Source organism: Neophocaena asiaeorientalis, unplaced genomic scaffold (assembly GCF_003031525.2).
Source record: "Neophocaena asiaeorientalis asiaeorientalis breed wild unplaced genomic scaffold, Neophocaena_asiaeorientalis_V1.1 scaffold133, whole genome shotgun sequence".
In the NCBI taxonomy this organism is placed as follows: Eukaryota; Metazoa; Chordata; class Mammalia; order Artiodactyla; family Phocoenidae; genus Neophocaena; species Neophocaena asiaeorientalis.
In genome coordinates, this window is record NW_020174429.1 from 2,308,976 (window position 1) to 2,327,143 (window position 18,168).

General features: G+C 35.7%; 1 protein-coding gene across 2 annotated transcripts in view; it reads right to left on the reverse strand.

Annotated features, from left to right (window-relative positions):
* The window catches only part of ACAA2 (acetyl-CoA acyltransferase 2), a 42,666-nt gene that overhangs the window by 23,121 nt on the left and 1,377 nt on the right, over window positions 1–18,168 (reverse strand). Inside the window, exons 2-3 of one of the 2 annotated variants that reach the window (XM_024756797.1) lie at window positions 11,452–11,618; window positions 6,664–6,792 (exon numbers count right to left, since the gene is read on the reverse strand). In XM_024756797.1, coding sequence (XP_024612565.1) covers window positions 6,664–6,792; window positions 11,452–11,618 — 296 coding nt within the window. Of the gene's footprint in view, window positions 1–6,663; window positions 6,793–11,451; window positions 11,622–18,168 lie in introns of both variants that reach the window. The other variant, XM_024756796.1, reaches the window with a different exon arrangement.

Below are 18,168 nucleotides of genomic sequence, written 5' to 3' on the forward strand. Positions count from 1 at the left end.
AAAGCATCTGAGAAAATACTTGAAGAGATTATAGTTGAAAATTTCCCTAATGTGGGAAAGGAAATAGTCAATCAAGTCCAGGAAGCACAGAGAGTCCCATACAGGATAAATCCAAGGAGAAACATGCCAAGACACGATTCAATCAAGGTGTCAAAAGTTAAATACAAAGAAAAAATATTAAAAGCAGCAAGGGAAAAGCAACAAATAACATACAACAGAATTCCCATAAGGTTAACAGCTGATCTTTCAGCATAAACTCTGTAAACCAGAAGGGAGTGGCAGGACATATTTAAAGTGATGAAAGGGAAAAACCTACAACCAAGATTACTCTACCCAGCGAGGATGTCATTCAGATTCGATGGAGAAATTAAAACCTTTACAGACAAGCAAAAGTTAAGAGAATTCAGCACCATCAAACCAGCTTTAAAACAAATGCTAAAGGAATTTCTCTAGGCAGGAAACACAAGAGAAGGAAAAGACCTACAAAACAAATCCAAAACAGAAAGTGGTAATAGGAACATGCATATCGATAATTACCTTAAATGTAAATGGATTAAAAGCTCCAACCAAAAGACACAGACTGGCTGAATGGATACAAAAACAAGACCCGAAAAAAAAAAAAAAAACAAAAAACAAGACCCATATATATGTTGTCCACAAGAGACCCACTTCAGACCTAGGGACACATACAGACTGAAAGTGAGGGGATGGAAAAAGATACTCCATGCAAATGGAAGTCAGAAGAAAGCTGGAGTAGCAATACTCATACCAGACAAAATAGATTTTAAATTTAAAGGCTATTACAAGAGACAAAGTAGGACACTACATAATGATCAAGGGATCAATCCAAGAAGAAGATATAACAATTGTAAATATTTATGCACCCAACATTGGAGCATCTCAAGACAAATGCTAACAACCATAAAATGTGAAATCAACAGTAACACAAAAATAGTAGGGGACTTTAACACCCCACTTTCACGAATCATCCAAAATGAAAATAAATAAGGAAACACAAGCTTTAAATGACACGTTAGACCAGATGGACTTAATTGATACTTAGGACATTCCTTCCAAAAACAACAGAATACACTTTCTTCTCAAGTGCTCCTGGAACATTCTCCAGGATAGATCATATCTTGGGCCACAAATTAAGCCTCAGTAAATTTAAGAAGATTGAAATAGTCTCAAGTATCTTTTCCGACCACAATGCTATACTAGATACCAACTACAGGAAAAAAACTGTAAAAAATACAAACACATGGAGGCTAAACAATACGCTACTAAATAACCAAGATATCACTGAAGAAATCAAAGAGGAGATCAAAAAATACCTAGAAACAAATGACAATGAAAACATGATGACTCAAAACCTATGGAATGCAGCAAAAGCAGTTCTAAGAGGGAAGTTTATAGCAATACAAGCCTACCTCAAGAAACAAGGAGAGGGCTTCCCTGGTGGCGCAGTGATTGAGAGTCCACCTGCCAATGTAGGGGACACGGGTTCGTGCCCCGGTCCGGGAAGATCCTACATGCTACAGAGCGGCTGGGCCCATGTGCCATGGCCACTGGGCCTGCGCGTCTGGAGCCTGTGCTCCGCAATGGGAGAGGCCACAACAGTGAGAGGCCCGCGTACCGCAAAAAGAAAAAAGAAACAAGGAGAGTCTCAAATAAACAACCTAACCTTACACCTAAAGCAATTAGAGAAAGCAGAACAAAGAAGAACCCAAAGTTTTTTGTTCCTCAAACCAAAGAAGGAAAGAAATCATAAAGATCAGATCAGAAATTAATGAAAAAGACATGAAGGAAGCAATAGTAAAGATCAATAAAACTAAAAGCTGGTTCTTTGAGAAGATAAACAAAATTGATAAACCATTAGCCAGACTCATCAAGAAAAAAAGGGAGAAGACTCAGATCAGCAAAATTAGAAATGAAAAAGGAGAAGTAACAACTGACACTGCAGAAATACAAAAGATCATGAGAGACTGCTACAAGCAACTACTGTATGTCACTTAAATGGACAACCTGGAAGAAATGGACAAATTCTTAGAAATGCACAACCTCCCGAGACTGAACCAGGAAGAAATAGAAAATATGAACAGACCAATCACAGGCACTGAAACTGAAACTGTGATTAAAAATCTTCCAACAAACAAAAGCCCAGGACCAGATGGCTTCACAGGCGAATTCTATCAAGCTGTGACAAAGTGAGAGAGTGGCATGGACATATATACACTACCAAACGTAAAATAGATAGCTAGTGGGAAGCAGCCGCATAGCACAGGGAGATCAGCTAGGTGCTTTGTGACCACCTAGAGGGGTGGGATAGGGAGGGTGGGAGGGAGGGAGACGCAAGGAGGAAGAGATATGGTAACATATGTATATGTATAAGTGATTCACTTTGTTATGAAGTAGAAACTAACACACCATTGTAAAGCAATTATACTCCAATAAAGACGTTTAAATAAATAAATAAATAAATAAGTTACTATTTTGAATACACCCATTTTATAAAGCAAAATGGACTCCAACCCAAGAATGTGAATATAAAATATTTTGTCCCATTACAGTAATGAAAATCACGTAAGGTCTCAAAATTTATAGCTGTGATAAAATATAGACAGTAGCAAAGGAAAACTCTGTCTGATCTGTAATAATGTCAAACTCATTTAAGGAGGGATACAGTTATCAATATATAAGTACCACTTTCATTCTCTATTATGCCAATCTCTTTTCTTATATACTTTTTCCCTCTCTTGTCTTACCAGTCCTGCCATCACATATATGATAATTGGCCAAGCAATTCATCTTTGCTATAAGCTTGGTGAAAAAGCAAAACATATGAGCTAAGTACGCTGAAGAAAGGGTAAAATTAATAGCAACAAAAGCCTAAAAACATGATTTCCTTGCTGGAAAGTTGTTCAAAGTCAATTTCACACAAATTTTCTTTCCAACCACAAAGGAATTAAGAGTAATAATCATCATGAGTGTTGTTGTTTCCCAATATTTAGTAAGACAGTGTATAAAATCTAAGTGCCTTGAAGAAACCACCAGAAATTTAAGACTTAAAGGCTCAGGAACAATAGTATTAAAAGAAGTCAGAGCAATATTCTTCTTAGAGTCATACTTAAATATGAATATAACATTAATGATGAAACTGCATTTAGCCTAGTCCCTCAGAAAACTTAGTAATAACAATGTTCCTGTGTTTTAAAGGGAAGAATTTAGTAGTGTTAGGCAGAGGAGTAAAATCTTACCTTGAGGTTACAGAAACATTTAATCATCTTGATTCTCTCCTACTCCGCTATAATATATATTACATTAATTAGATTTATATTCCTATCTATTTTTGAAAATGCGATTTTTAAGACATTTTCCACATTTTGTTATATCAAAACAAGCAGACCATTCATTTATATGGATTCAGAATAGGACAATCCTAGTTATCATCCATAGCATTATGTTACTATATTTGACAATGATGGAAGCTTGTGTATGTAGTATGCCTACACCTGTAATAAAAGTAGATTAGATTAATTTGTTCCTAATTCAAATTTGATTCCATTTGAACAAAATTCCAAGTCATATGGCTCAGAACAAAGTCTATATTTGACTTCCACAATTTAAAAAGACATTGACAAAATGAAAAGGAGTTGAGGAAATCCCCAAAGCTGTATATTTAGACCTAGTTCATTTTCATCAAGATCAAGATGTTATTTTACAGACCGAGTTAAAGAATGAGTTTTCACCAGGGTCCAGCTAATATTTATTTTCTCTAAGGACTAAAAGAGAAAAAATTGGAACCTGATTCATGATGATTCAGATTAGAAAAAAGAGAAAATGTTTTGAAATTTCAGAGTTATTAACTATCGCAATGAATATTATTGAAGCTGTGAATTTCCTTTGCATATGTTAAGATTGGCCTCCTTCTATCATCCGTGTGGGATAATATATGCAGCTTTAGCTGCCAAAAGTTGTGTAGTGAAAATAGCTACATTTAACATTGTGGTGTGATAATACACTATAGTTGAGGATTCTGCATGTACCTTTGCTTTTTTGTTCATAAAGTAGATTCAAATGTTACTTTTAGTGTGAAATAATTAGAGAGATTTATGGAGTCATCTATCCTGATCAGCTTGTTCTCTTTATTATATAATGGGTTAAAAAGAAAGTTTAATCTTTAAAAAAAATCCTCTAAGAATTCAAGATTTGCATGCATGTCATTGTGGTAACCTGTAGCTTTTGTGTACCCGGTTGTCTACAGTTATAGTTTTGTTTTATTTTTAAAAAGCAGTAAACAGATGAACCTGAACCTTAAATTATTTAACATATTGTAAAGTTTGTAAATGTATGTTTTAGGAATGTCCTGTATAAGTTCTCAAAGAAAATCAAAGGTGAACTCGCATAACTAGTTTTTGTACATTTACATGAAAAATAGCATGTTACTAATTGCAGCTTATCAATCACTTGTCTGCAGCTACACTCAACATGCTCCTGGATATTTCATTGCACTGGTTGTACATGTAATTGCTGTTATTTTTACAACAGCCGTGCAGCACCCCAGAGGCTGAATTCAGGAAATGAAATTGAAGCTTATTGAAATTTGAGGAATGACTGTCCAGTAATATAAAGAAACAAGAAAATAAGTTGATTTTTCCCCTTATAAATGAACAAAATTGATTAGTAAATGAGCCAAGTTGTCCTTCAATTCTGTATCAAATGTCCAGTGAAAGTTCTGATTACTAAAATCTATGCAATTAAAATATTATAAACCCCTTGTTACATGGGTACACTATCAAAACATTTACCTCAATGTTATTTCAACAATAAGCATAATTAACAATGTTATAGCTCTGAGGTTTTACGTAGACATTAAAAATGCCTATAACAAAAATTTTAAAAAAACGAGGACTTTTTCAGTACCAATAATTAACCAAGTTTTTGCAAGTTAAAGATAAATGTACAATTTTAAATTAAATGGCAAACTAATATGGCTACTGATTCTCTTCCTCAAAGCTTAACCTGAGAGAGGTTCCAGAAACAAGAGAGGTTTATGAATCTTGTAACCTAACAGAAAAACTTTGATAACACAGTTATAAAATGAGTGTAACTGTGTTCCGATAAAACTGCATTTATGGACACTTGCATTTAAATTTCATATAATTTTCATGTATTTCATAAAATACTATTCTTCACTTAATTTTTTAACTATTTAAAAATGTAAAAAATATTCTTAACTTGTAGGCTGTAGAACAAGAAGCAGCAGGCAAGATTTGCCAATGGGCTGTAGTTTGCTCATCCCTAAGCCAAAAGGAAAAAGACCGGGTCTAAGGAGTCTTCCAAAAGTCATCAGGAATGACTGAGGAAGAAAGAATTAGAAGAAAGTTGAGATATGAAGTAAAAAATTATGTAATCTAAGTACCCAATTATTTATTTAAATATATATCTAAAATTCACACAGTGACCTTCTCTAGAGGTAGGAATTTAGGGTGCTTTTATTTTTTTTCTTCTCTATTTTTCTAAAATCCCCACAATGAACATGTTATGTTTTTATTATTAGAAAATAAATCACTTTAAATCTGGAGGGAAAAAAGAAAAACAAAAAACCCTCCAAGAGCCTGATGTTTAAAATGACTGCTAGGAAAATCAGGGTCACTACCTGATATATTGTTACAGAAATAAATTAACCTGAAAGTGATTTATTCATTACAAAGTTTTATCTTTTATTTTGTAATAACATGAAGACTTTGACAACTTAGATTTTACTATATCCCTTTTCCTTATGCTCAAGGGAACAAATGTATTTGCCCAACTATCCCTTGAAGAGATTATGCTAGTTTGTACTTCTACCAACAGTATCATTCAGTTCCTTTGTAATAAAATACATTTCTTATCATCCTCTAAATTCTCCAGCTCCCATCCTCACCTTAGAGTCTTTATTCAGTGTTTCAAACTGCCTTGCCCGGCACTCTCACAGACCTGGGTTCAGATTCTTCCTCTACAACTTAGTAACCTTAATGCCTTTAATAATCAGTTTCCTTGCCTGTAAAATGGGAACAATAGTTCTTGCCTCATAGGACAGTTGTGAAGATTAAATGAGATATTGAATGTACATCTATGTGCACAGTGTCTGGCACATAGGAAGCACTCAATAAGAATGACAGTCATGACTAGCTTTTTAAAAACTGTGATAAAATACACATAACATAAAATTTACCATTCTAACCAATTTTAAGTATACAGGTCATTAAGCACGTTCACACTGTTATGCAACCAACCACCATCCATCTCCAGAAGTCTTTTTCAATTTCCAAACTGAAACCCCATACCCACTAAACACTAACTCCCCATTCTCTCTTCCCCACCAGCCCCAACAAACCCCATTCTACTTTCTGTCTCTCTGAATCTGACCACTTGAGGGACCTCATATAAGTGGACTCAAACAGTATTTGTCCTTTTGTGACTGGCTTATTCCATTTAGCATAATGTTTTCAAGGTTCATTACTAGCTTTTAAAATATGAATATTTTTCCAAGAAAAATTAAATATTGACCTCTCCTAATAAGTACTGTAAAATTAAAAACCTACAGTGTTATATTGAAGTGAGCATTTCCTCTAATAACTATTAATATTTTCAGAGAATTAAATAAGATGTTACCTATACCTGACATCCATTCACAATGGACTGGAAACCGGAGCCACAGAGCCTATTAACAGTGACAGCTGGGGTCTCTTTTGGGATTCCCACACGCAAACCAACATGTCTTGCCAAGTATATAGCATCTGAAGAAGTCTGGAACAGAGGGAAAGAAAAAGAATTTCCTCTATATATCTAGGAATTAAGAAGAAGGACACAATATAGTAAAATGTTCACAATTTTTCAAAAATTATAAAGTATATGGCTCTAAGGTAGGACAGAATGCATACAGGTACAGCATATTTTATATAATACGTGTTAATGATTGGAATAAAAACTGTAATTCGGCCAACTCGATTTTAAACAAAGTATGAGAAATCCTTATATTAAATCCTCAGTGGAACACAGAATTTCATAACAATTAGAACTGTTTAAAAATGGAATATGCTATCTTGAAGTAGTACATTCTTTAACAGAGGAAGCATTAGAGGCTATGGTTCTCAACCTTGGCTGCACAGTGGAATAACCGAGGAAGCTTTATTAACACAGTGATGCTCGAGCTCCTAACCAAACCAATTAAACCAGAAAGGCTGGAGGTGGCCACAGGCATCAGCAGTTACTTTTAATAGCACCCAGGTGATTGTAATGTGTAACCGAGGCTGAGGCTGGCTGACCTAGGAAGGGGAGAGATGAACAATGGTCAGGAGAATAAGAGGTGGGACTAGACTACTGCTTCCCAAACTTTAAAATGCATACTGGGGCATCTTGTTAAAATGTAGGTTCTCAGTAAATAGGTCTAGGACTACCTGAGATTCTGCATTTCTAACCACTGCCTTGGTGAGGCCAATGTTGCTGGTCCAAGGACCACACACTTTGAGTAAGAAGGGATGAAACAACTTTTTTTTTCTTTTTAACAATAACAACAGCCTCTAATGTAGAGAAAGCTAAAGCAAATTTGATAAAATGTAAAGTTACAAGAATAGTACAATGAACAACCTAAAGTTACCCTGATGGACCAATTCTTTACGTTTTATCAAATTTGCTTTAGCTCTCTCTACAATAAAGGTACATTAGTGCCTTTAACACCAAGAACCTTAACACCTCTCAAAATAGGCAGGACATAAGTATATAAGTTCAAAATATAGTCGATTCTTATTATGTGTAGATTATATACTTGCAAATTCACCTACTTGCTAAAATTTATTTGTAACCCCCAAAATCAATACTTGCGGCACTTTTGTGGTCATTTGCAGACATGTGCAGAGTGGAGAAAAATTTTAGCTGCCTGATATGCACGTTCCTAGCTAAGGATGAACAAGGGGACACTGCCTTCTTGCTTCAGCTCTCATCCTAGAAACAGTGATCTTCCTGCAGTCTATTTAGTTTTATGCATTTTTGTGCTTCTTGTGGGTGATTTTACTGTTTAAAATGGCCCCCAAGTATATAATGCTGAAGTCCTTGCTCTCCAGTATCCCTAAGTGCAAGAAGGCAGTGACGTGCCTCACAGAGAAAATATGTGTTAGATAAACTTCATTCAGGCATGAGTGATAGTGCTGTTGGCTGTGAGTTTAATGCTAATGAATCAACAATATATATTAAATACAGTGTCCTTAAATAGAAACATATATAAAACAAGGTTATGTACTGATCAGTTAACAAAAATGTTGTGACCGGAGGCTCACAGGAACCTCACCCTGTCGTTTCCCCTGGGAGCAGTGGTTCAATAGTTGCTAATTCGGTGTACACGGCAACTATATAAAACATAACTACTGTGAATAATGAGAATTGACTACCATGAACAGTTGTGTGCCAATAAATTAGATAATTTAGGTAAAGAGGACAAGTGCCTAGAAAGACACAAACTACCGAACCCAACTCAAAGAAAAATAGACAATATGAATAGACCTATAACAAGTGAAGACTGAATTCATTAGTAATCAAAACACTACTCACCAAAAAAGCCCAGACTGGCTTCATTACTGAATTCTACCAAACATGTAAAGAAGCATTAATACCAATTATTCACAAACTCTTCCTAAAAAATAGAAGAGGATCACTTCCCAACTCATCATGAAGCCAGAATTATCCTGATATCAAAACCAGACAAAGACATCACAAAAAAGTACAGATTAATATCTCTTATGAATATGGATATAAAAATCTCCAACAAAATACTAGCAAACAGAATTCAGCAATGTACAAAAAGAATTATATGCCATGACCAGTGTAAGGGTCATCCAGAAATGTAAGGTTGTTTCATCACCTGAAAGTCAATTAATATATCACATTGTATCAACAGAATAAAAAACAAAAATCATACGATCATCTCAATTGACATAGAAAAAGCACTTGACAAAATCCAACACCTTTTCATGATAAAAACATTCAATAACCTAGGAAAAGAAGAGAACTTCCTCAACCTGATAAAGGGCATCTAGAAAGACCCATATAATCATACTTAATGGTGAAAGACTGGACGCTTTCCCCACAATATCAGGAACAAGACAGGGATATCCATTTTTTGTCTCTTTCATTCAACATCAGAGGTTCTAGACAGAGCAATTAGGTAAGAAAAATAAATACATAAATAAAAGAAATCCAGATTGGAAAGAAAGAAACATAACTATTTCTACTCTCAGATGATATAATGTTATATATAAAAAATCCTAAGTAATCAACTAGAAAACGATTAGAAGTAATAAATGAGTTCAAGGTTTTTTTTGAAAAATCAGCTGCATTTCTATACACTTGCAATGAACAATCTGAAAATGAAATAAGAAAACAATTCCATTCACAATAGCATCTAAAAGAATAAAATACTTAAGAATAAATTTAACAAAAGAAGTGCAAAACATATTCTGACAACTCTAAGACATTGTTGAAAAAATTAAAGAGGATTTATACAAGTGAAAAAACATGCCATGTTCATGGCAATATTCCTTCAATTGACCTACAGATTCAAAACAATCTCTATCAGAATCTTAGCTGACTTCTTTGTAGAAATGGGTAAACAGATTCTAAAATTATCAAACTGCAGGAGACCCAGAATAGCCAAAACAACTTTGAAATGAATAACTAAGTAGGAGGACTCACATTTCTTGATTTCAAAACTTACAAAGAAGCAATGATGATCAAGACAGTGTGGAACTGACATAAAAAGGATAGACATATAGATCAGTGGAAGAGAACTGGGAGTCCAAAAATAAAATCATGTGTCTATGGTCAACTGATTTTCCATAACAGTGCCAAGACCATCCAATGGGAGAAAGAATAGTCTTTTCAACAAATAGTGCTAGAACAACTGGATAGCCACATGCAGAAGAATGAATTTGGACCTGTACCTCAAAACATATATAAAAATTAAATCAAAATAAATCAAAGGCCTAAATGTAAGAGCTAAAACTATAAAACTTAGAAGAAAACATAGGGATAAGTCTTCATGACCTTAGATATGGAAATGGATTCTTAGATAATGACACCAAAAGCCTGAGCAACAACAACTGAAATTGGGCTTCATCAAAATTAAAAATTTTCATACTCCAAAAGATACTATTAAGAAATGAAAAGATAGCAAAGTATAGAAAAATATTTACAAATCATGTATCTGTTAAGGGACTCATATCTAGGATATATAAAGAACACTTACGACTCAATAATAAAAAGACAAATAACCCAATTAAAAAATGAGAAAAGGATATGAATTAGACACTCTCCAAGAAGATACGGCAATGGCAACAAGCTAATGAAAAGTTGTTCACATCATCAGTCATCAGGGAAAGGCAAATTAAAACCACAATGAGATACTACTTCATATTCACTAGAACGGCTATAATAAAAAGACACACAATAACAAGTGTTGACAAGGATGTGGCAAAAGTGGAACCTTCATACACTGTAGGTATGAACGTAAAATGTTTCAGCTGCTTTGGGAAACAGTCTGAAAGTTTCTGAAACAAATGTAGAGATACCATATAGCCTAGCAATTACACTCATAGGTATACACCCAAGGGAAATAAAAACCTATGTCCACGCAAAAACTTGTACTTGCTGTTCAAAGCAGCATTATTCACAAGGGACAACTGTGCACCTTTTTCTGAGCCTTATCCCAGCTCTAAGAGCTGAAAGCGCTCCGCGCAGGAGGTGGCAGTAGCCTCAAGCCTTCTCAGCCTGCCTCACCCTTCTCAGTCTGGAACCACTTTAACGAGTCAGGAGAACAGTGATTAGGGCCCCAGTATTGTCAGTGGCAATGCACTCAGTGTAGAGCCTCCGTCCTACCAATGAGGTCTGGTAAGAGTAAGACAGTTCCCACTTCATGGCCACACTTTGAAGGAATATTCAGCTTTCAATTACTGCAAATGAATCTTCTATTTTGTACACCATACATAGCAAGGTAGAGGGTAAAGGAGCTTCTCATTTCCCACAAAACACTGACCAAGCTCCTACTGTGTGTAAGAAATGATGGGAGATGTGTTGCATTGCTTGGGTTTGCTACCCTCCTTAGTGGCACACAGAGAGAACCAATTTACTTCAAATAAGTCAAGGAGATTAATTTGCTATTTAAGAAGCAATAAAATGTATCCCAAGTCCCAGACAGATCCCAGATAGATATATAGTTTCTGAATATATGTTCTTTTGAATTATATATGTCCTTCTGAATTATATATGCCATTGCTTCTGGAGTCAGAGGACTCCTCAAATTATGAATACCTTCAACTATTATTAACTAGTACACCATTACAACACGTTAAAGGAATTATTTTTAGAAACTGATAAAAGAAAGCAATAGGAATGAAATGTCCCTTCAGCCCTACTAACCTGTATGACGTTGCCTACAACGACACTGTCAATAGTTTCAGGCGACACTTTGCCAGCAGACAAGGCAGCCCTGGCAGCAGACTCAGCCAAGTCAGTAGCTGTGAAGTCTTTCAGAAGACCTCCATAAGCTCCAAAGGGTGTCCGCTTAGCAGCAACGATGAACACACCTATTGCAAAGAGGAGAGATTTATGAGCAACTACAGGTCAGTCAGTGTCCCTAACATGCTTTAAATAATTTCATTGTGAACCTTATTGTAAAGTACAATTTTCAATTAAATAACTAAAAATCTTTGTCACATAATAATACACAGAATGGGTCACACTCACAGAAGCAGTACTAAAAGTTATCATTTTGATCAATACCTACATGCTGGCACCAAGAACTGCACTGCAGGCTACGATGTAAATCCATTTTGGCTAGATGACATTCTTATAATCTGATGATTTGTAATGCTAGAAACATTTGTTTAAAACGAAAGGCTTCTTCTATTTGCTGGAGTATATTGCCTAGTCCTAGAATCAAAGAATCTCCCAACTAGAAGGTACCTTAAGGTTGTTTGAGGCCAACCACTCATCCTATAAGAACATCCTCTAGAATATTCCTGACAAGAGGTCCTCTCTACCTTCTGCTAAAGAACTTTCAGTAAGAAGGCATGCTCCATTGTGTGAAGCAGTGTGCCCGTGAATAGGCAACATAACCTAACGATTTTTTTTCTCACACTGAGCTGGCTTGGTTTACCAAGTGTTCCATCCACCAATCGTAGTTCTAGCCAAATGCATTCCAAACTCAGACAGATTATATAGCTTCTAGAACATACACTGCTTTGAATTTGTATTACATATGTCACTGCTTCTAGAGTCAGAGGATGACTCAAATTACAAATTTCAAATAATGTGAACTATTATCTTTTACTCTAGAATAAAATGAGCATAACAGATGACCTTTATCATGGGTAGCCCCTCCAGTATCTGGAGTCAGCTAACCTGTAAAATTCCCCAGACCTAATGACTCTTTTCCCAAATACACAAAAAGCATTCTTTCAACAGTTCTTTATTTAACATTAATTCTGGTTGTTTTTCCCTAAAGACACTCTCATTTGCTAATATCCTATTATAACGTGTCAGTTAGAATGTAACAAAGTTTCCTACATCTGACCTAACCACAAAGGATACAGAGGAATTATCTATACATCTATTATTGCAAAGACTACAAATTTGCGTATCACTATTGGTTCCATTGGTGTCCCTGTACAGATAAATACAAATTGTCCCCTCCCAAGGCACTCTACTGCCACCTGCCAAAAAAAAAAAAAATATATATATATGGTTAACAGATCTACAATGACTATGATATGAGTGGCACCCATTAGAGTTGTGAAATGCAAAGCCTGCATACTGGGGAACAACATCGGTTACAGCAGCTTCATCACACTAACATTTATTAGGCACCTACTGAGTACTAGACATCTCATCACTTGTCATATAGTATCTAATCTTCCCAACAACTCTGCAAGGTAAATATTACAGTTAACATACAGGGGCACTTACTGTATGATGGACTTCATGCTTGATGCTTCGTATACACTAACTAAATTTTCCCAAAGACAATCTGAGCACACATTTCCACATCTTGCCAAGAAACTAAGGGACTTTTAACAATGGGTTTGTACCCAGATATTGACCTATAATTGAGACCATGCAAACATTATACCACTATTGTTATCTGGGTACAATTCTCCTGTTTATGTTAGAGATCTCTTTCCATGGAACAAACTAAATCTAGCCTAAAAAAAATTCCAGCTTCTTCTTTCATTCCTACGTTGAGAAATTTACAGTCTAAAAGAATGTTAGGAGCAACATATATAACTATACTTTAGAACAGATCCAATCAGTTCTTTACAGATAAAATATTCAGATACTTACAAAATGCCATAAATATTGGTTTGGTGCACTACAAATGTTTTCCTCTGAGATGGGTTATTCTGGGCCACTATGCCTTCCTGTAAACATCCTCTAATCCTCCTTGATTAATAGTCTCTGCCTATTTTTATACTGGTGTTTGCTTTATTTCATTTTCCTTTCCCCTCTGCTTGCCTTCTTCCTGATTTTGGTACAGTCCTGCTCTGGTCATCGCCTAGTATGCTCCTATTTGACCAGCTCTCCAGTAGACACTGAGGATATATGAGAATGGCTTCCTCAAGTCCTTGGAGAATGAACAAAAGTAGGCAGATGTAGAGTAGATATGGGAAAAGGGAATAGCACAGGGTGAGTGTCCAAGTTATTTATAACCTCTAACTTGAAGGCCAGCAGCCCACGCTAAATAGAATGGCGAGAATTCAGAAACTCAAAGTCTTGCTGGCTTGAAGAATCAGAGAACTGAATTTATGGCAATCACAGATACTGGAAACTGAGGGGGGGATCTGTGAAAGAAAAGCACCACAGTGGGGAGCCCAAATATCTGGCTGAATCCTTTATCATGAACCTGTGGGGACAACTACAACCGCCTCAGCTAAGCCTAAATGAATTAGTTAGATCTGAGCTACTGCCCTCTACAGGGAAGACAGAGTGTGCAGTTTGAGTTCAGCCAAATTAACTGCCTGCCAAAATAGTTAACTAAATAATCGGTAAGTCAATACTTTTTGGAAAGTACCAGAATCCAGTCCCTACAATGGTTCACCTGCACTGTCCACCACACAATCCAAAATTTATTCACGTATGAAGAAACAAGAAAATACAGGCATATCTCAAGAGATATAACAGGTTTGGTTCCACACTACTGCAATTAAGTCGCACAAATTTTTTTGTCTTCCAGTGCCTATAAAAGTTACGCTTCTACTGTAGCCTGTTAAGTGTGCAATAACATTATGTCTAAAAAGATGTGCATACTTTAAAAAATACTTTATTGCTAATAAATACTAACCATCATCTGAGCCTTCAGTGACTTGTAATCTTTTTGCTGATGGAGGGTTTGAAACATTGCGAGAATCGCCAAAATGTAACACGGACACAAAGTGAGCAAACGTTGTAGGAAAAATGTCACCAATAAACTTGCTCAACTGCAGGGTTGTCACAAACCTTCAATTTGTAAAAAACCGCAGTATTTGCAAAGTGCAATAAAATGACATGTGCCTTGTGTGACTCATTCTTGAGATAAAAGAGAATCAACAGCAACCGACCCCAAGATGACCCAGATGTTAGCATTAGCAGACAAGGATTTTAAAGCAGCTGTCTATCATAACTATGCTCAAGGATGTATAGAAAACTTTGTTCATAATAAAGCATAGGACATCTCCACAAAGAAAAAAAAAGCTTAAGAAAAAGAACCAAAGTGAGAATTCTAAAACTGAAAAATATCTGAAATAAAATATACACCAAATGGGAAAAAGCAAGTGTGAAAAAAGAAGTGTAAAAGCAGAATGGAAGTGAAAGGAGTACGATTCAGTGATCTTGAAAGAGATAAATTGACATTACCTGATCTGAAGAACAGAGGAAAAATATGATTGGGGAAAACAAAACAAAACAAAAAACATGGGCAAAGTCTGACAAAGGAACAAAGGCAATTCAATGGAGAAAGGATAGTCTTTTCAATAACTGGTGCTGGAACAACTGGACATCCACATGCAAACAACAACAACAAAGTAGACAGACCTTACACCTAATAAAAATTAGCTCAAACTGGAACACAGACTTAAATAAAAAATTCAAAGACTATAAAACTCCTAGAAGATACCAAAGAAGAAAATCTAGATGACCTTTGGTTTGGCTTGGTGATAACTTTTTAGATACAACACTAAAAGCACAATCCATGAAAGAAAAATTTGGACTTTATTAAAATTGAAAACTTCTGCTCTTCAAAAGTCATTACTAAAAGCACAAAAAGACAAGCCACGGACTGGGAGAAAATACTTGCAAAACACTTATCTGATAAAGGCTGGTATCTAACATATACAAAGAGCTCTTCAAGCTCAATAATAAGAAAACTAACAACCCAGTTAAAAATGCATAAAAAATGTGAACAGACACCTTACCAAAGATACTATACAAATGGCAAATAGCCTTATGAAAAGATGTTTGACATCATGTTGTTAGGTAACTGCAAATTAAACTAACAATGAGATACTATCCCACAACTATTAGAATGGCTAAAATCCAAAAAACACCGGCAATACAAAACGTTGGTGGGGATGTGGACCAAAAGAAACTCACCCACTGCTTCTGGGAATGCAACATGGTACAGCCACTCTGGAAGACAGTGTGTCAGTTGCTTCCAAAACTAAAACTAACCATACTCCACTCATATGATCTAGTAGTCACACTCCTTTGTATTTAGCCCAGTGAGTTGAAAACTTAGGTCCACACAAAAACCTGTACACAGATGTTTATAGCGGCTTTATTCGTAATTGTTAAAACTTGGAAGCGGCCAAGATGTTCTTCAGTAGGTGAATGGATGAACTGTGGTACACTCATACAATGGAATATTCTTCAGCACTAAAAAGAAATGTGGTATCAAGTCATGAAAAGACATGAAAGAAACTTAAATACATATTGCTGGTGAAAGAAGCCAATCTGAAAAGGCTACACACTGTATGAGTCCAACTATACGACACCTAGAAATGGCAAAACTATGGAGACAGTAAAAAGACCAGCGGTTATCAGGGGTTGGGGGTGGTAGGGAAGGAGAAATGAACGGGTAGAGCACAGGGAAATTTTAGGGCAGTGAAACTACTCTTTATGATACTAAAATGGTAGATACATGCCATTATACATTTGTCAAAACCTATAGAACTATACAACACAACAAATGAACCTTAATGTAAACTGTGGACTTTAGTTAAAAATAATATATCAGTATTGGTTCATCAATTGTAACAAATGTACCACATTAATGCTGTTAATAATAGGGGATAACAGAGTGAGGCGAGGAAGTATATGGGAATGCTCTGTACTTTCTGTTCAATTTTTCTATAAAACTAAAAGATAAATTTACAGATTCAAGCTCAGTAAACTCCAAAGTGAATAAATGCAAAATACACGCACACACTCACTCATCTTGGCACATCACTGTCAAACTTCTCAAAACGAAAGACAGAATCTCAAAAGCCAGATAAAATGACATATTGCATACATGAAAATGATTCGAATTGAACGTTGACTTTTCAGAAACAATGAAGGCACGTTTCACTTGCTTCTCCATAAATTTCCTGTCATGAGTGTTTCCCTTGTATTTCATAATCTAAGAAAGCATTTTTGTGTGGGAAGTGCGTATGGTGAAATATGAGAAATCTACAAAAGAGTGTGCGTGTGTGAAAATGAAAGCAAGAACTTCCCCTTTCCTTACATCACGTCTGCTTACTTGAAGCTCCCAGGCTGTAAAGGTTAGCACGAGCAAGGCTAAAACTGAACTAATACAATTATTTTGAGTGGGGAAAAAGCTATTAAGTGTATTTTTAAAAATAATCTGGCATGTGCAGGTACAAAGACTAGACAATCTAAAGGATTTTTTCCTGTAATTTCATAAACTGGATACCATGGCAATAATTATTTGATCTGATGCCGATTTTATGTGGAAGTTGAAAGGTCTAAAACTTAACAATCAGTGACACCCAGCTAAGATCTTGTGTATTTTAAAAGGCTCTGAAAATTCAGATGTTAAAGATTTTTACTGAAAGACAATGAAAAGACATATTAATCCAGAGCATAGTGAGTCAGAAACACCAGGAAAGGGCCTGGCAATATGGCAGATGTGACCACAGAGGAAAAATAACACTAGAAGAGAAAGAGGAATTCTGCCTTCCTTTCTATTACATTGTTAGGCAAATATTTACTCATTTAATTACAGCAACTGCAGACAGCAACCAAAGCTAACAAGGAAAACTGCTGCTTCTGTATCCACTTCAGTTTCAGGATTAATCTGGCAGCTCCCTGACCCCCGCCCCCGCCTGCCCACCTCACCTGCCTTGAAGGGTTGCACAAACATTCCCAGCAAAGCTAAGGAGCAGTAAGAGAGTTAATATTTGTTGAGTGCAACCCTCCTACCAAGTCCTGGGATTGGTGCTAATAAAAACCCGGGATATTGGTTCTACAGAAATCTGATAAATTAATGACAATCTTTACCAAAGTCAATTATGCTCCCATTCAAATGTGTCCTTTTCCCCACAAGAATCAGTCACACGTTCTCTCTTACCCACTAGTCCTGCAAGCACCTAGTATGCTACTCGAGAGAAGTATGTATCTGTAATGTATTCTAACTAACCAATATCAAGACACTAACTACCATTAGAGACAAGCCATCCTACCTTTCTGGACATCAGTAAAACAGGGAAACATTCCCTGTAAAACAGTTTACAGTTTCCCTGTAAAACAGGGAAATGGATAAAAATACGATCACTAACTTTTAACACCATAGTGAATGGTATCCCAAATTTATAAACTTCATACTTCCTTAATGCAGGTGTTGATGTACATCCTTTCCCCTTACTGGGTTCATAGTTTTCATCAAATTTTCAAAGGGGTCTGTATTAAAATAAAGTGGTCAGAACCACTGATAAATTCTTATACAGAGAAATCAATAAAAATATAATTTCTTTTAAAGATGATAGCTCATGACCATGCAGCTTTTAAATAATTTGGGTTTTCTGAATACCTCATCTAAAAAAAAATCAATATGCTGCTTTATTAAATTCAGAATTGTAAAGAGCACTGACAAATTAAATTAAA